The following is a 19152-nucleotide window of genomic DNA, read 5'->3' on the forward strand; positions in this document are numbered from 1 at the left end:
GCAGACCATCCTTGGATCTACTCTGTGGCCTCTGAGGGGAGAATCCCGTCCATCACTGAGAATAGAAGCCTTGAATCAGTTACTGAAAATCCTGTGGTCAGTAATCTGAAAAAGACATTAGACTCTATTTATAGTGAGGGATGTTGCCAGCCAGACTCTGCCATGCTGCCCGGATACTGTGTTACAAGGTCCCGTCCAGACAAAGGTCTGTCCCACAGGTAAAGGGAAAGCTGCCCTGCCCGGGTCCACTCCCTACCACCACCCCCCTGCCCCCCCGACGGGGAAGAAAAGGTGAACCCAGCGTTGCCAGCTCCGAAACAGAGTGAATTCCAATAGCATATTGCTAAGGGAAAGCAGCACATGGTTTGAATTTAGACGCTAATACAAATGAGCAATCTGCTGGAACGGTTTAGAGGCACAAACCCGTGGAAAATACAGCACCAATTTCACATGCTTTTCTTGTGAAATTAGTCACTCGATTAACGGCGCCCGGGGCGGCTGGGTTCTTGCACAGAACAGAGAGCGTAGGCAATGCTGCCTGGTTGGCATGCGACGTTCCAGGAACGCGCTCTGCTTTTCTGACGGACAGGGAGGAACTGTTCTAGGACCCTCCTAGCTCCGTCCGCCACCGGCCCCTTCTCAGCTGGAGCCCACTAGCTGGTCAGCACCATAGAAAAACCCGTGTTTGGCCAAGGCAGGCCTGCCTGCTCCAGGGGCAGCCAGGCTGACAGGCCATTCCCCAAGCCAAGATCCCCTGGTCCCTAACTGAATGCTCAGGCTCTTGGCTCGCATTCTTAGCATTTCTACCTTTATGGGGTCAGGTCTCAGGGTGACCCAGGGACAAGGGGTGCAGTCTGACCCGGGATACCCTGGGAAAGGCAGCAGTCCTGCTTCCCCAGAGGCGGGTCAGGGCTGCCCCAAAGCAGCAAGGCCCAGACCCAGGGACCAGAATCCAGTGTGCTCACCGCGATGAAGGTCACGTTCCCGAATGAAGGTCGGGAGGCACATGGCAGCAGCATCCTCCGGCCGCACAGACTCAGGGCTTGGGTGTTATGTTCAAGGGCCTCCTTACACGAGGGTCGTCAAAAAGCCGAAGGGCTGCAAGAGCAGATGTCCTGGCTAATGAAGGGCGAACACCCGGGTTTGAGCACAAGGAGCAGAGGCATGGAGCTTTGACATAGCAGAGGGCTTTGGCCGAGGGCGTCAGAAGCTGGCTGATTCCGCAGCAACACGACTGATTTTCCAAGCGGCTGTCCTGCCAACAGCTGCCTTGAAAAGCAGTTAAAGAGGCTGGGAGGTGGGCTTGTGTCCTGCAGCTGTTGTAACCAAGGGCCACACACCTGGTGGTGTCGAACAGCAGAGGAAAAGTAAAGAGAAAAGCAAAAGGAGGCAATCCAATATTTTAAAAAAAATATATTTTATTGATTTTTTACAGAGAGGAAGAGAGAGGGATAGAGAGTTACAAACATCGATGAGAGAGAATCATTGATCAGCTGCCTCCTGCACAACCCCTACTGGGGATGTGCCTGCAACCAAGGTACATGCCCTTGACGGGAATTGAACCCGGGACCTTTCAGTCTGCAGGCCGACGCTCTATCCACTGAGCCAAACCGGTCTCGGCGGTGATCAAGTATTTTTTTAAAAAAAAGTCTAAAAGAGCAGTCATGTATTGTCTCACAGTTCTGGAGGGCGGAAGTCTGAAAAAGACAGATGTGTCTTCCTGGACCTCCCTCTACCCCTCATCCTGGGAGAGTGGTCAGGGCACAGTGAAAATTGAGGTGGAGGTCCCCAGTCCCATCCAGGAAAGGCGGTGGGGGGAGGGGGGGGAGGCTCACTGTCATTTATCTCCACCCGCTTTGAGGGGGACCCACGGGGGTTCACAGGAGGGAAGCACGCACCCACGGGCGGGCACCCCCTTTTATAAGAGGCAGCTCGGTGCTCAGTCGGAGGGAGACACCGCAGGGCTGAGTCAGAGGACGAGGGTGAGGCACCGACCTTGATGCTGAGCCTCTTGGCAGTCCAGGCAGAAAGGAAAATGGGTTGAATGACTAGTTTTTATTTTTATTTTTACGGAAAGGAAACATGCACATTTGTCTGGAAAGGTGGTTTTTTTTTTTTTTTTTTCCTCATGATCCTAGAAAACGGGGAACTTTATAGACACGTCTTAGCTGTGTCTTTTTACTGTGGTTTCGCAAAAGGTTTTTTTAAAAGTCCTCATGACTTGCTTTTTTTATAGAACTCAGATTTTGATGGAAGAATTGTGCCTAGACTGAGGGCTAAACTACTTTTTACATAACTCATATTTCTTAGGTGACTATTGTATGCCAGAATTTCTCTTCAAAAACAGAGATGAATTGTGTTTGAATATTAAAATATATATTAATTTAAAAAAATTTTTTTTAGAATATTACATGCTAGAGTGTTATATTAGAGTATTGCTCCCCAACACGTGGATTTTCATATGAAAATGTAAGAAGCCTGGTTCCTGAATCTGGCTCTCTTTCTTAAAAGGACACAGTGAGCCTGGCTGGTGTGGCTCAGTGGTTGAGGGATCTTTGAACCAGGAGGTCACAGTTTGATTCCTGGTCAGGGCACATACCCAGGTTGTGGGCTCGATCCCCAATAGCCCGTCAATGATTCTCTCTTATCATTGATGTTTATAACTCTCTTTCCCTCTCCCTTCCTCTCTCTGAAATCAATCAAAACATATATATGTATTTTTAAAGGGACAGTCAGATTGGAGAAGGGCCCACCCTAGTTAACTAACTTAAACTTAGTTACCTCTTTAAAGACCTGTCTCCAAATTCTGTCCCTTCCTGATGGACTGGGAGTGAAGGCTTCACCCTGTGGGTATTGGGGGATGCAGTTCAGCCCATAACACACCACAATGGCCCAGCTGCAGCGACAGCTGTGTCCTGGCCATTGGGAGTGAGGCTGCGGTGAACACTGAGGCGCACGCATTGCTTTCATTTCCTTCGGGTGAGTGCCCGGCAGTGGGCCTGCTGGGTCCCGCGGCAGCTCTATAGCCTTCATTCTTTGGGGAGCTTCTGTACTGCTTCCCACAAGGGCTGTACCAACAGGGCACGGGGTTCCCTCCCCTGCCCACCCCGCCCTCTCCAGCACTTCCCTCTGGCCTTTCTGAGGATAGAGTTCTGACAGGTGTACCTCCTTGCGGTCCTGATTGCGTTTCCCTGGCGATGAGTGAGGTTGAGTGTCTTTTCATGCGCTTGTTGGCCATCTGTGTGTCTTCTTTGGGGAAATGTGAACTCAGATGTTTTGCCCATTTTGTAATTTGATTATTTGGTGTTTCCTTTTGCCGTTGAGTTGTGTGAGTTTCGTACATATTTTGGATGCTGACCCCCTTACCAGATGTGTGATGTGCAAACAGCGTCTCTCATTCCATAGGCTGCCTCTGCTGTGCAGAAGCGTTTGTGTATGAGGGGTTCCGCTTGCTGATGCTGCTTCTGCTGCCTCTCTCTAACACCCTCCGACGCTCCTCTTCCTGTGTGTTCACAGACGGCCCTCCCATCACAGACTACAGGGTCCTCAGTGTCACCAGCAGCAGCTTTCAGGTGTCCTGGGACTTCCATTCCACCCGGAGCCGCACCTTCCACGTGCAGGTTTCCCGGGGCGAGGAGCCGCTCAGGAGCGCCAGGACCCAGGCAACGGCCCTGGAGGTGACCGGGCTGGAGGCCGGGGTGCTGTATGGGGTGAAGACCAGCTACCAGGCGTGCGGGACCAACGTCACCGCCACGCTGACTGTCAGAACCGGTGAGGCGCTTGTCCGAACACGTGTGTTTCCTGTGAGCTGAGCTGGTCTTTCTATCCCGATTCTGTTGGCTCCAGAAGTTCAAACTTCTTACGACCAGGCAGGGGCGGGCATGGGCTTGGCCCCATCGTCCTAGGGTCCTCTGAGCAATGTCTGGGGTCCTGGCCATCACGGGCTCCCTCGCTCCCCTCAATGCGTCCCGCAGGCATTGGAAGACCTTCGGTGACGAACCTCTCAGGCTGCGTGTGTATAACTTCCCCAAACCAGGGCCTGAGTGCTACCCAAAACCTGCAGGAAGGGCACCTTGTTTCCCACACCGGGCACCTGATCAGGGCATACCCGCCTGCAGTGTCAGCGCCAGGGGAGAACTTTCCCCCAGACAAACACGGGTAGGAACGAACCGGGGATTCTGGCGTCCAGAAGGCAGCTGGCGTGGCCACACAACTCCGCCAGGTGGCTGACTTTTGCCCTGCCCCGTGGTCCGAGCCCCCATTTGCCTGGTCATGGTGGTACTTGCGTGGTAAAAATATATTTAAAAAAATTATACAGCTGCCTCCTGCACACTTCCTACTGGGGCTGTATCCACAACCAAGGTACATGCCCTTGACAGGGATCGAACCTGGGACCCTTCACTCCACAGGCCTACGCTCTATCCACTGAGCCATACCAGTTAGAGCGATCTTTTTTTTTTTTTTTTAATTTCTCTCAAAGCGTAGGCTTTATGAAAAGCATTGGCAGAAACCTGTGTGATGCTGGCTCCCTGGGCTTCAGCTAACGTGCACGATTGTCTGTCGCAGAGGCCCGTGTGTTCGGCATCACAGTGAGGATCCTGGACCGCAACATGACGGAGCCGCTGCTGGACCGAGGCAGCCCAGAGCACCGGGACTTCTCCCGGCAGCTGCTCCAGGAGGTAAAGACGAGGAGGGCTGCAGCGAGCTATCCCTGCTGCTCCGAGCGAGGGGCCCACCTAAGCCATTACTCAAATACTCCCCCTCCTCGTTTATGGGGGCGCTTAACCTAGATGTGGGGCCACACTGTCTTGGAAATACGTGTTTTGGATTCAAATGGTCTACCCCAGTTGTCGGCAAAGTCATTGGTCAACAGAGCCAAATACCAACAGTACAATGATTGAAATTTCTTTGGAGAGCCACATTTTTAAAACTTAAACTTCTTCTAACGCCACTTCTTCAAAATAGACTCGCCCAGGCCGTGGTATTTTGTGGAAGAGCCACACTCAAGGGGCCAAAGAGCCACATGTGGCTCTGGAGCCGCAGTTTGCCGACCACGGATCTACCCCAGTGGATCCTTCAGCTGGGTTTTCTGTCGAGCTTCCTCCCTGGGACCTGAGGGCTCTGGATTCCCACTTCGGGGCGGCTTCATGAGGAAGGCTAAGCAGGACCAGGCATCCACCCCCTGTGGCTGAGGGGGACATTGGCACAGGCCTGGGAGGACCAAGGAAAAAGTGACTCAGAAACAGTCAGGAACCACGAAAGGTCTAAGACGTTACCCTTCCTGCAAACTAATACGCCAGCCTCTTCCTTTGCTGGGCGCTGGCCGAAGACACGAGGGGCCTGGGTTAGAGACACAGGGCTTTGTCGAGCACAGCAGGCGGCATGAGCGTCCAGCTAGGCCAGTTCCCTCTCTGCCCTCGCGTCCCACAGAGATGACTCAGAGGGGTCCAGGTGGGTGATGCACGCAGTAGGTCTGCATCCCAGCAGGGACCCCCAAGCTTGGGGAGCCCGGACCTCTGTACTGGGCTGTGAGCAAACCCGACTAAACCTTCCTCCGCTAGGAGACATTGCCTGGATTCTCAGACAGGGAGCACAACTGCCCTTGGCGCCATGATCTCTCCCCTCGGGCTGCTCATCATACAAACGTCTCGGAATGATATTCGGGAACAAAAGGGCAGTTCTGGCTTCTGCTTGCAAACTGTGTTGAAGTTCGAGAGACCGGAGGAGGGTGTTTCTCCACAGCCACCTACAGGGAAAACGTTTTTAAGCCAATGGGATTCACGTGTGTGCAAGAATGGTGTGGCAGGAACACGGGAAGGGGGCAGGGGGTGGACAAGGCTGCTGCTCCCTGGCTCGGGCAGGGTGGACTCTGAGCCCCTGGCTCTGCCCGGGTGTGTCCTGGGGGAGACAGCTCTGTAAGAGGGGACAGTGCCAAACAGCCATGAGATTATTCCGTGGCAGCCCCCTTGGCCAGTCAGCCCATCCATCAGTCAGTCCATCATCAGTCAGTCCACCCATCAGTCAGTCCATCATCAGTCAGTCCACCCATCAGTCAGTCCATCATCAGGCAGTCCATCATCAGTCAGTCCATCATCAGTCAGTCCACCCATCAGTCAGTCAATCATCAGGCAGTCCATCATCAGTCAGTCCATCATCAGTCAGTCCACCCATCAGTCAGTCCATCATCAGTCAGCCCATCCATCAGTCAGCCCATCCATCAGTCAGTCCATCCATCAGGCAGTCCATCATCAGTCAGCCCATCCATCAGTCAGTCCATCCATCAGTCAGTTCATCCATCAGTCAGTCCATCATCAGTCAGTCCATCATCAGTCAGTCCATCCATCAGTCAGTCCATTATCAGGCAGTCCATCATCAGTCAGTCCATCCATCAGGCAGTCCATCATCAGTCAGTCCATCATCAGTCAGTCCATCATCAGTCAGTCCACCCATCAGTCAGTCCATTATCAGGCAGTCCATCATCAGTCAGTCCATCCATCAGGCAGTCCATCATCAGTCAGTCCATCATCAGTCAGTCCACCCATCAGTCAGTCCATCATCAGTCAGCCCATCCATCAGTCAGCCCATCCATCAGTCAGTTCATCCATCAGTCAGTCCATCATCAGTCAGCCCATCCATCAGTCAGTTCATCCATCAGGCAGTCCATCCATCAGGCAGTCCATCATCAGTCAGTCCATCCATCAGTCAGTCCATCATCAGGCAGTCCATTATCAGGCAGTCCATCATCAGTCAGTCCACCCATCAGTCAGTCCATCATCAGGCAGTCCATTATCAGGCAGTCCATCATCAGTCAGCCCATCCATCAGTCAGTTCATCCATCAGTCAGTCCATCATCAGTCAGTCCATCATCAGTCAGTCCATCCATCAGGCAGTCCATCATCAGGCAGTCCACCCATCAGTCAGTCCATCATCAGTCAGCCCATCCATCAGTCAGCCCATCCATCAGTCAGCCCATCCATCAGTCAGTCCACCCATCAGTCAGTCCATCATCAGTCAGCCCATCCATCAGTCAGTCGGCAGTCCCTTGTCTCTCTCACACAATCTGCCTTCACAGCGATGTTCTGGGCACCCAGAGGGCACCGCATCTCTCCTGCTCCGTTACAGAGAGCCCAACTCTGTCACTGCCCGTGCTCACCAACGCCTGGCCGCTGTCCCAGGGCAGGCCCGGGTGGGGTGCAGCAAGCTGGGGCACATTTGCTTGCCCCAAGAGGTTGGCTCTGGGTGCCTTTTCAGGGGACACCTGGTCCTGGGCCCCATCTGCAGCCACACAGGGGCCCTGAGTGGCGCCTTAGAGGTGCGGATGGAAAGCTGGCTCTCACAGGCACTACCTCTCCCCGCCAGGTGGAGAGCGCCTTCCCGCCGGCGGTGTTGGACCTGTGCAGGCGGGGGAAGCTGCGGCTGAAGATTGAGTCCCTCCAGGCCGGCAGCCTGGTGGTGAAGCTCAGAGTGACGGTGCAGGACCCCGAGTTCCCAGTGGGGGTCTCCACGCTGGCCCCCATGCTCCCGCGGCTGTGGGCCAGCAGAGTGTTCCAGATCGACCCGAGGGGGACGCTGGTGCAAGGTAGGCGGGAGACCCAGAGGCCACGGGCTGCTCTGCCGGCTGCAGGCCTGCCTTCTGCCTCTGGCCCGAGAGCGCCAGGCCTTGGGTGTAACACAGGCCGACGGAGCCGTGCCGCCTCCCGGGGGGGCCTGCTGCTGAGCCGGGGGAGCGAGGGGGAGGGGAGGCACTAAAAATAGCCGCCAGGTGCCCTGCAGTTGGAGCCAGATCTCCACTGGGACCTTGAGCAGCTGGGCCCTGCTGCTGGGCCAGCCTGGGCTCCTCCGGTCTGGCCTCCGCCCCCAGCACCCCAGCGCTGCCTGCTGGCTGGTCACCAGGCAGGGTTCCAGAACATCTGGGGGCCGGGCCAGCAGCGCCCTGTCTGCAAAAGAGCCCAGGCAAGGTGTGTGTGATTGGTGGTGTGGTATGTGTGTGTGGTGTGTGGGATGTGTGTATGGTGTGTGTAGTGTGTGTGGTGTGTGTATGTGTGTGAGGTGTGGGGTGTGTGGTGTGTGTGGTATGTGTGTGTGTGTGTGTGAATGGTGGTGGTGGTGGTGGTGGTGGTGTGTGTGTGTATGTGTGAGTAGTGAGTGATGTGTGTGTGTGTGTGTGGGGTGTGGGATGTGTGTGTGGTGTGTGTGTGTAAGTGTTGCATCAGCTGGCAAGTGAGCTGCTGGTCTGCAGGGAGCTACTTCCGTGAAGATCACATGAAAAAAAAATGAAAACCACAGCGTGGCCCCTGAGCATCAGCTGCAGTTTCTCTGCACAAAACTGACCTCGTCTTTTATCTTGTCCTGACCCCAGCCCCACCGGCTCCCCTGGGGCCCTGGGCACGATCGGGCGCTGCCCAGGCTCAGGGAGGCGTGTGCAGAGGCCTCGCAGCTCACCCTGCCCGGGATCCAGCCCCTCTCGGGGCCCTAGGGTGCCCTGCCAGGGAGGTGACTCCGCCTGGAGCCACTTGTCCCCTGAGGAGAGGGGGGCGGGCATGTAGTGGCCCAGAGAGCTGGGTGGGTGGAAGGATGGAGTTCTGGGGTGTGGAAACTACCCCCAGGCCCCCTTCCCCCGCCCCCAGATCCCCTTTCCCCGCCCCCAGCCTGGAAGCCAGTTGAGATATTCATTCCTTGAGGCTTATTGTGCTGACTGCATGTAGTCTCTACTGATGGGCCGTGTGTCCAAACGCAGGAGACCATCAGTTCTTTCCTAGGGCAGGTCCGGAAGTGCGGGCGGTGGGCCAGGGGGTCCGGGAGAGGGGCGTGGAGAGGGGGGAGAAAGAAGGGAATAGTGTTCCTGGTGAGTTTTGTTTCTCACTTCAGCTGATGCCAGTCCTGGCGGCGGCCGATTGGGAAAGGAATCGTGGGTGTGGTGGGTGAGCCCCGGCCGGGGCCACCGGGGTGTCCACAGAAACAGGCCTTACCTCACCTTTCCTTGCACAAACCAGAAGGCTCAGGGCTTCCCGGTGAGAGTCACTTCCCAGAGGGGGCTCTCCAGGCCATTCCTGACCATGTCAAAGGAAGCTCACATTCTGCTTAACTGGACATGGAGCTCAGCCGTTTCCCTATTTCCCTATTTCTCTCTTGAACATGAAGTATTAGGGCATGTTGGCATGTTAGTGAGGTTTAGGTGTGGAACAAAGAATAAACAAGGGAGAAACGTATCCCATCTGTGGGTGTTGATACCTTAAACTCGTGGCTCTCAACCTTTCTAATGCCATTACCCTTTAATACAGTTCCTCCTACTGTGGTGACTCCCAACCATAACATTATTTTCGTTAATTTACAGTTATGAAGTGGCAACGAAAATAATTTCATGGCTGGGGGTTACCACCACATGAAAAACTGTATTAAAGGGTTGAGGCATTAGAAAGGCTGAGAACCACAGCCTTACACAGTAACCACCATCCCCTAATCTTTGCCCCATTATCAGCCAGCCAACGGTGAGGGTCAGCGCATCAGACGCTTAGCCTGAGCCTCGGTTCAGGTGCAGCCTCTGGGGGAGGGTCTGTGCAGCACCTCCTCCCAAGGCTGCGGGACACCCGGGCCCTTCACTCACTCTGGCCTCGGCCTGCAGGCTATTCCCTGAAAGACAGTCAGGGAGGACCTGGCTCTGTTCCCATCCGCTTTCTGAGCAGCCTCTGGCCTTCCTCCCGGGCTCCGTCCCTCCCTCCCCCCGCAGACTGGGACGAGTGTGCGAACAGCCTGGAGCATGACTGCTCGCCAGCCGCCCAGTGCATCAACCTCGAGGGCTCCTACACCTGCCGCTGCCTCACGGCCAAGGACACCAACCCGGCCCGCGCTGGCCGGGCCTGCGTGGGTGAGTCCTCTACCCACCCCTTCCCCGGCGTTGGGCGGGCCCCACCCCCCACCCTGTGGACCTGGGTGTGGGGTAAGGCCCCCCTCCATCAGGCACAGGGTCGAGGGCTCCTCATACAGTTAGGAACCCGCAGGACTGTCTTCATTTGTTTAAATCAAAGGAAAGGAATGAATATAATAATAGTGAATATCAGTAGTGAATCCTATCTTTATTTTTTATTTTATTTTATATTTTTATTGATTTTTTTACAGAGAGAAAGGGAGAGGGATAGAGAGCTAGAAACATCGATGAGAAATAAACATTCATCAGCTGCCTCTTGCACACCCCCCAAACTGGGGATGTGCCCGCAATGAATGTACAATACATGCCCTTGACCACAATCAAACCTGGGACCTCTCAGTCCCCAGACTGATGCTCTATGCACCGAGCCAACCCTGTTTCGGCCCCTATCTTTATTTTTATAATATGATGTTTAACCTTTTTGTGGAAGATCGGGTTCACTCGGAGGGGGCCCACCCCGGGTGGCCTGGAGCTGGAGGCCGGAGAAGCCCAGGCAAGTGCGGAGAAGGCCCCGGTGTGGGCCCCACACATCTGCCCTGCGTTCTGGGGGGCCAGTTCTGATGGATTGACCGGGGCACCTGCAGGCTGAGGGAGAAGCAGGAGGAGGCCCGTATGTGTGCACGTGCTGTGATGGGCCGGCCGTGGGTGCCCTGGGCGCGGGTGGGCCGGGGAGGGCTCGGCCACCTTTGCCGTCCAGCTCAGGCCTCTGGCTGGGAGCACTGGCAGAGCTGTCCGCAGGAAGGAGCTCTGTTCCCTGCCCGCTGGACCCCCAGTCCCACCTCCCCACATGACAGAGCTTCCCTTCACCATCTTCTCAGCGGTGTGTCCAGGAGGCGGGCACCGGTGCCAGCGCCAAGCCCTGCCCAGAGCACACATCTGGGGAAATCACTCCGTTTCCCAAAGGCGGATGGATTCTTGGGAACTCACAGGAACCAAGCCCTGCATCTAGGTCTGTGGTTCTCAACCTTCCTAATGCCGCTACCCTTTAATACAGTTCCTCATGTGGTGGTGACCCCCCAACCATAAAACGATTTTCGTTGCTACTTCATCACTGTAATTTTGCTACTGTTATGAATCGTAACGTAAATATCTGTGTTCTCCAATGGTCTTAGGTGACCCTGCTAGCGGTTCTCAACCTGTGGGTCTCAACCGCTGCTATAGAGCCTAAGACCATCGGAAAACAGTGGCAAAATTACAGCGATGAAGCAGCAACGAAAATCATGTTATGGTTGGGGGTCACCACCACGTGAGGAGCTGTATTAAAGGGTCGCGGCATTAGGAAGGTTGAGAACCAAAGCTCCAGGTTCTGGCTCGACAGCCCCTCCCTTCTCCCTCCTCTCCCCACCCAGGGAATGTGACGGAGGGGCACACCCCCCCGCTGTGTTGGGGCCCCAACACCCTGCTCTCGGCGCCCCAGCACCCTCGTGTACGAAGTGGAAAGGCTCCTCCGGGCCCTCCATGGGAGTCACTGGGTGACGCCATCTTAAATAGTCCTGGTCACCCAGACAGCCCGTGGCCCCCCACTTGGGGTCCTCCTGGGGGTCTTCCACTCACCAGTGGCCTCTGGGGCTTTGCTGAGATGTGTGTGGGCCAGACACCCCTCTGAGCGTGGCTGTGTCCTGCAGGTGACGTGGTGAGCTCGGTGGAAGGTGCGCCATCCCTGGTGCCAAGGGTAACGGCCCCGGCTGTCAGCACGGAAACAACGGCCCCTGGCCTGGAGACCCCTGCCGTGTCACCCAGCCCCGGGCACGCGTGGGGCACCCCTGCCGCAGGCCAGGCCCAGACCCCAGGGCCCCCGCCCAGGAGAGGGGACGGTGGCGTGGTCGGGCAGGACAGGAACAACACAGGCCACGGCGTGGAGGAGGCGGCACCCAGCGAGGCCCCGGGTCCGGGGACGGCCAGCGGGGCTCCTGGGCCAACCCGCGGCTCCCTGGAGGCCTCCGGATGGCCGCTGAGAAACTCCACCGCAGAGCCGCACGCCCGGCCCAGCCCCGCCGAGGGCCCTGCTGGCCACGTGTGGCACACCAGCCTCCCCACGTCGGGCACCCTTCCTGTACCGCTGGGCCCTACGTGGCCGCAGAACACGGACCCTGGACACTCCGGCTCCCCGGACCTGCCCTTGGCCTCCACCCCCACGTCTCTGAAGACCCCGGCCTGCGGTGAGTGCCCGAATGGTGTGTCCCAGGGGCACCGGGGACCACATGGTCAGCGCGAGTTCTGGTGGCTCAGGCCAGACAGCGGCCAGCTCTGGGCCTCGTGAGGATGAGAACTCGGTCTCCGTGTCCTCTCCAGCCCCTCCTCCTCCTTCCGAAGCCTCCATGTGCCAACGTATAGGGCAGGGATTCCGGCATTAGGAGGAGACTGTGGGGCACATCCCCCAGCTGTGTGGGGCCCCCCACATGTCTGCACCTCCCCAGCCCCGCTGACCCCAGCAGCTCCACGTTATACATTCCTCGCAGAGGGCTGAGCCATCGCCGAGGCCCACGGGGGACGGCCCAGGAGCCAGGAGCCAGCCCTGGCAGGTGACGGCCTGGCCGTGCTGCCTCCCTCGGGGCAGCCGCGCTGGCACCACCGTGAACTCATGCGGCTGGCCCAGCTCTGGACGTTGTCCAAGGGGAAGTAGCCGTGCGCTGCAGTTCCTCTGCTGAGCGCGCAGCTTCCAAGACTAAGTTGTTAAGCCCGCGTAACCCAGTGCTGTCACGTCCCCCGGGCCCTGTAAAAAATTCTGCAATAAAAGTGTCATATGCTAATCGGGCCAGATGTCCTTCCAGACGACCTTCTGGGCAAAGCCAGGGCTGTGAGAGAAGCCCGGGTCCCCAGTGCCAGTGGCCACGATGCTGACTCCTCGGATTGTCAGCCCAGGGGGTGAGGGGGATGAATTTGACCATCACTCCGCTATACCCACCAGCCAATGAGGAGCCAGTATGCAAATTAACAGGAGCCACCCACAACCTGTTCAAGAAGCCTTTGTTTTGGGAAGTCCGGGGACCTCAGAGGCAGACACCAAATCAGAGGCAGAGGGGTGCCACCTTCCCCTGAGGGTGTCTTACATCCCGAGCGAGCGATGCATTTGATTTTAGCACTGGGGGCGAGGCTTCTCCTTTCTCCTTACTCCTCTCCCCGAAGCATTTGTTTTTAATCTCGGTGTTTCTATCCACCTCCCAGTTCCCGCCCCCATCGAGAGGGCCACAGTCTCCAATGTGACCGGCACCGGCTTCCACGTGGCGTGGGTGACAGACCTCACCCTGCGCCCCACGTTCCAGCTCACGCTGATGTCCCCGTGGAGCCCCGCCATGCACCTGGAGACCCGCAACACGAGTCTGCAGCTATGGGGCCTGGAGCCCGGCGTCTTGCACCTGGTGGAGATAGTGGCCAAGGCATGTGGGGAAGAAAGCGCCAGGGCACACCTGAGAGTGCGGACAGGTAACGGGCTTCCGGAATGCTGGTGGCCACATGGCTCCTTTAAAAAAAAAAAAAAAAAAAAAAAAAAAAATATATATATATATATATATATATATATATATATATATATATATAATTGATTTTTTACAGAGAGGAAGGGAGAGGGATAGAGAGTTAGAAGTATTGATCAGATGCCTCCTGCACACTCCCCACTGGGGATATGCCAGCAACCAAGGTAGGTGCCCTTGACTGGAATCGAACCTGGGACCCTTCAGTCTGCAGGCCGATGCTCTATCCACTGAGCAACACCGGTTTCTGTGCCACTTGCTCTTTAAGGGAGGGAAGGCATATGAAAAAGGGTTTCCATGGGTTCAGGGTTGAAAGAGCTGCGTTTACTTGCAGGCTGCTGGGTTTCCATTTGCTTCTCAGCGTAGAAACATCGGGTTCACTTCATGCTCGGGCATGGGACAGCCAGACAGAAGGTGGCTCATTTTGGGAAGAGGTGTTAGTGGTGGAGTTGCAAAGAGCTCCAGACTCTGCCACAAGGTGTGGACACTTGTCTACCTGTGCCCTCCATGTGGGCAGATGTGGGTGGTGCAGGTCTACTGAGCATCAGCCCTTCCTCCAGATACTCTTACTCTCATTCCCAGTGGATCTGCATTTGGTTCAGGAGAAGGACAATGGACAGATGGACACAGTGGATCTGTGAATGGCCCCCAAGCCTAGGCCTCAGAGTAAAAGGGATGGGAATAGAATTGAGCAAATCACACACAGATTCAGATAAGCTGCTGCTGATTGTTGACCATCTACACTAATAAAAGAGAAACATGCAAATTGACCATCACTCTGCTATATACTCACCAGCCAATCAGGAGCAAATATGCAAATTAACACAACAAAGATGGCAACCATGGAGCTGGAGCGAGCAGGAGGCTTGGGTTGCCCCTGGTGATGGAGGAAGCCAAGCTTCCTGCCCGCCCTGGCTGGCCCTGGCCTCCACTCAAGACTACAAAGTTTCAATTATAAAAGATAAATAAACCCCAGATTCCTGCTTCTAATTGGCCCTGGCCTCTGCTCAAGGAGGTGCTGAAAAAAAAAAAAAAAAAAAAAAAAAAGAAAAGAAAGAAAAGAAAAGAAAAGAAAAGAAAAAAGGAGGGGCTGGGAGCTTGGGTTGCCAGGGTGTGTGGCCATCCTACAAACAGCCACCAGCCCCTCACCCAACCTGGCCAGGCACCCCAGCAGGGCCCCCCACCCTGAGGGGGGTGTGGCCAGCCTGAAAACAGTCACTCTTCCTCACCTGTATAGCTGCAGGGGTGAGGAAGAACTGACGGCATCAGGACCTCTGGGCGCTCTGTCCTGGGCACAGGGCTCTGAGCAGAGGTTTGGCAAGGCCACCTCACACCCGGGCTTGCCAGGACAGCGGTGAGCACCTGAGGCCCTGGCACAGTGAACTAGGTACCTGCCTCCTTTCACGCTCAAAGCCGTCCCCACCTGCTGGTGAATTACCCGGACAGGCTGTGCGCAGGCGATGCCCCAGGCAGGGAGGGGAGAGCCGCAGGGCCGAGCTCTTCCACGGCCTCCACAGGTTCTCTCCTGGGCCCGGCTTCGTCCCGGGGTCCTCCAGTCTGGCGGGCCGCGTCTGGGAGTGCCGGGCGCTGTTCCTTCTTTGTAGAGCCCAAGTCAGCCTGGCTTATGTTCTTCCCGGCCAACATGAAAATACCGTTATTAAGTTAGAAGTGGCCTTGGCCAGTGTTTCTCAGTGGTTAGAGCGATAGCCCATGTATCAAAGGCTCATGGGTTCAATTCCCGGGCGAGGGCACATACCTGTGTTTCAAGTGCAATCCCCGCCCCAGTTGGGGCTTTTATAGGCAGCAACCAATTGATGTGTCTCTTTCATATTGATGTTTCTCTCTCACTCTCCCTCCTCCTATCTCCCCCCCCTCTCTCATCCTCCCTTTTTCTATCCTTCCCTCCCTCCCTTCTACTCTCTCTAAAAACCAATGGAAAACAATCCTTAGGCGAGGATTAAAAAAACACGTGGTCATCTGTTCCCTCACACACTCCTGTCTCATCCTGCAGCCGCCCAGAAGCTCAGCGGGAAGGTCAGAATAGCCAACGTCAGGTACTCCGAGTCCTTCCGCAACGCCAGCAGCAAGGAATCCCAGGATTTCCTGGAGCTCTTCTTCAGGATGGTGCGTCGGTGAGATCGTCCTTACTCCCTCGCGGGATGTAAGGAGGGAGGCGGGTGGAAGCCTAGCTGCAGCCCGGCAGGATTCAGACCCTCTTTTCAGAAGGAGGCTGGGACTTCCGGCTCTGGCGTGGGGCCTGGGTGTCCCTGGGTCTGCCACAAAATAGACACAACAGCGGGCGGGAGACACACCTTGTCCTCCGCTGCCTCCTTGCCTCACACTGATTCCTGCTCAGTGCAGCGTTAGCAAGGTGGGGCCCTGGGAGCAGAAAGCCCCCTTTTTAAAAAAAATAACTTAAAAACACATATATATATAATTTTTTACAGAGAGGAAGAAAGAGGAATAGAGAGTTAGAAACATCGATGAGAGAGAATCATTGATCAGCTGCCTCCTGGGGATGTGCTGGCAACCAAGGTACATGCCCTTGACCGGAAATGAACCTGGGACTTTCCAGTCCACAGGCTGATGCTCTATCCACTGAGCCATACCGGTTTCAGCTTTTTTTTTTTTTTTTTTTTTTTTTTTTAAAGTGAGATCTGTTTCACACACCACAGGACTCAGAGTTTTAAAGTGCACAATTCAGTAGTTTGTACTGTATTGTGTTCATAAGATTGTGCAACCATCACCACCTTCTAATTCCAGAACATTTCATCACCCACCCCAAACCCTACCCATTAATAATCACGTTCTATTCCCCCTTCTCGCTGCTCCTGGCAACCACGAATGTGCTTTCTGTCTCTGTGGACTTGCCTGTCCCGGACATTTCTTAGAAACAGAATCATGCAACATGTGATCTTTGGTGCCTGGGTTATGTCACTGGGCGCACTGTCTTCGAGGCTCACCCATGCTGTAGCACGTGCAGAACTTCATTCAGGAAACCGGCTCCTCTGAATGGCCGAAGGATATTCCATCGTGCGGATGGACCGCATGCTGTCTCCCCTTTCACTCACTGGTGGACATTTAGGTTGTTTCCAATTGTCACCTGAAACAATTATTTTCCTGCTCTTTCTAGCCTTTCCTCTGCCATCCCATCAGCATCCTTTGGGTGGTATGTTGTTACGCTTCAGTCGGGGCAGCAATCTCAATGTTATTTTTGATGGAGGTTAGACTTCCCTTTGGTGAACAGAGAATACTCTTGTCATGACCTAGTGACTTGCTTGCACAGGGGAAATCTCACGGATGCCGGCTTTTCCTTATTCTGGGCCGTTAAGATACAGAATAGCCAGAGGTTAGCAGCGCCATCTAGTGGTAGAGTGTGAAGACATGCCGGCGCCTTAGCAAACAATGCAGGTGGCCTCACCTTTGATTCTGTTCAACTCTGTAGGCATCACTTAGTGATAAAACGGTCACACAGCCTCCAGGAACCGTCCCATTGAGGTTCTCCAGGACCTGGGCCTCCACATTATTTATCCTGGGACCCCCAGCTCCTGGTCCCGTGCGTGGATTCCGGAGCTGTTGGTGGTTTGATTCCTTCACGTATCGATCCATCTGCTTTAGGTTAAAGATAGCTACGCTGAGATGAAGCAAACACTGAAATCAGTCCACAGCGCTCTACGGGTCACATGAGGGAGCTCCATTTCCACCCTGAGCTTCTTGATTTCCTCTCTAAACTGTTTCCTCATTTGTCTATTTTTGGGGGATAATTTTTGTTTGTTTACTTAGAATTTCAGGATAGAAAATAAGTGTGCCACTTAGCACATGTGTAGGACTTTAAGACAAGTTTTGGGATGTTGTGGGTTAATTCAAGGTAATTGTGGGTTACCTTGTTCTTTGTAACTGCCTAGCAAGGAGCCTGGAACTTGATTTGAAAAGCAATTGAAGGTGGCATTGATCCAAGACTGTGACAGCTCCTTCTTAGGAAGTCCCAGAAGAGCAAAAGAGACCGAGAGAGGGAGAGAGAAATAGATTATAGATATATGATTGATAGCTAGCTAGCTAGATGATAGATAATAAATACATAGATGATAGGTAGGTAGATAGAAATATAGATAAATTGATAGATAGATAGATAGATAGACAGCAGTTGACTGTTCAAATCATAAGAATGTCAGCCATGTGACTGCAGGCAGCTCCTGGTCTCGGGCCTCTGCAGCCCCGGGTGGATGACACTAGATTGCTGAGGTTGACTGTCCCCAGGCTGGGAAGTGAATCCTGGGCTTGAGCGCCTCCTACAGGGCAGAGGTGGCAAGGCTTTCTCTGTGAGAGCAACTTCTGGAGGTGCAGGTTCCATAGACGGCTTCCATCACGTGGGCCCCGTAAAGCTCATCACCATGCCTTCCTGGGCATCTCGGTCACGATGGGCTGGCCCGGAGCGATACCGCGTGTGGTGTCAGGTGCTGTCCAAAGCGATGGAATAAGAAACGGCTTTCAGAGGCAGGAACAGCCTGCCCCTCAGGGTGCTCCCGGGAAGCAGTTTTGGGGAAGGTGGGGAGGAGGATTAGAAGGGAAATGTGTCGTATCAGGAGCAAAAGGGTTATTCTAAGAAAAACCAAGTGAGGGAGCACTCATCCAGGGCCCCGCCCCCATGGCTCTGAGCGGAGGGGGGCCGATCCCAGGTGCCACTGCGAGTCCCCATACCACGTGAGAAGCCTGGGGTAGGGCTTTTGCCCCCAGCTCCATGCGGACAGCTGGTTGGTCAGGGGCAAACAGGGCTCTCCTCAGAGCTCAGACCCAGGGCACTGGGACTGGGCCGGGCCCCACCTGCGGCTTGTCCTGCTGCCGCCTGCCGTCCCAGGAGGACTTCTTTCCACCGGCTCCGTGTCCCCGCAGGTGCGGGAGTCCCTGCCGCCGGCCATGTGCCAGCACCTGGACACGGGCGGGGTGCGGCTGGAGGTGACACGCCTCGCCAATGGCAGCGTCCTGGTGGAGTTCGGCCTGCTGATCGTCGCCGACCTGGAGGCCCAGGCGGTGTCCGCCGCATTCCTCGCCGCCTTCCAGAACGCCTCTCTGCTGGAGGTGGTCGCAGGGGACACCGTCATCTGGGGTACGTGCTGGTCTGGCCGGAGGGGGGCTCCTCCGGGCTGGACCGCGGGCCAGCCGGCGCCTAGCTGCTGCCTTTATTTCCGAAAGACGTCGCTCCCCGTGCTCCCTCTTCAGGGCCCCGGGCGTTAGATGGAAATGGGAAGCAGGATGTTCCTCTCGCTTTTTGCTTCTATGTTGTTGTTGTTGTTTATATTTATGACTTAAGGGTTGAGAACAGCTCTCCCCCTCCCCATGAACCTGGTGGCAGGCTGTGTCCCACCCCCGCCCGTTTCCATGGGCCCAGGGCAGACGGTCCCTCCCTGCAGCCAGACTTCCTTCAGAGCACGGTTGCCAAGGAGACCCTAGAGAAAATAATTGAAAAGCAGGGAGAAAGGGCAACCTCCATACTATCCTCAGATCGTCTCAGTCAGCTCGAGCTGTTGCAATAAAACACCGCAGAGGGGGGCTCACAGCGGATGCTGGCGGCCAGGAGTCCGGGATCAGGGTGCTGGCCAGCCTGGTTTCTGATGAGGGGCCACTTCCTGGCATGTGTCCCCAGAAGGCGAGCCCCGTGGTGTCTCCTTGGGTGAGGACACCGTTCCCCCCAGATCAGGACCACTCCTCGATGACCCCCTCTAACCTGAATCACCCCTAAGGCCCCGTCTCCAGACACTG

The 19152-nt window shown here is 55.4% G+C and overlaps 1 protein-coding gene across 1 annotated transcript in view; it reads left to right on the forward strand.

Annotated features, from left to right (window-relative positions):
- UMODL1 (uromodulin like 1) overlaps window positions 1-19152 on the forward strand; it is a 62154-nt gene that overhangs the window by 19042 nt on the left and 23960 nt on the right. Inside the window, exons 7-14 of the mRNA XM_045585263.1 lie at window positions 3517-3771; window positions 4567-4679; window positions 7360-7579; window positions 9728-9865; window positions 11551-12084; window positions 13091-13348; window positions 15407-15519; window positions 18286-18499. Of these exons, the coding sequence (XP_045441219.1) occupies window positions 3517-3771; window positions 4567-4679; window positions 7360-7579; window positions 9728-9865; window positions 11551-12084; window positions 13091-13348; window positions 15407-15519; window positions 18286-18499 (1845 nt within the window). The remainder of the gene's footprint in view (window positions 1-3516; window positions 3772-4566; window positions 4680-7359; window positions 7580-9727; window positions 9866-11550; window positions 12085-13090; window positions 13349-15406; window positions 15520-18285; window positions 18500-19152) is intronic.

This window comes from Pipistrellus kuhlii, unplaced genomic scaffold (genome assembly GCF_014108245.1).
Source record: "Pipistrellus kuhlii isolate mPipKuh1 unplaced genomic scaffold, mPipKuh1.p scaffold_m20_p_2, whole genome shotgun sequence".
NCBI lineage: Eukaryota > Metazoa > Chordata > Mammalia > Chiroptera > Vespertilionidae > Pipistrellus > Pipistrellus kuhlii.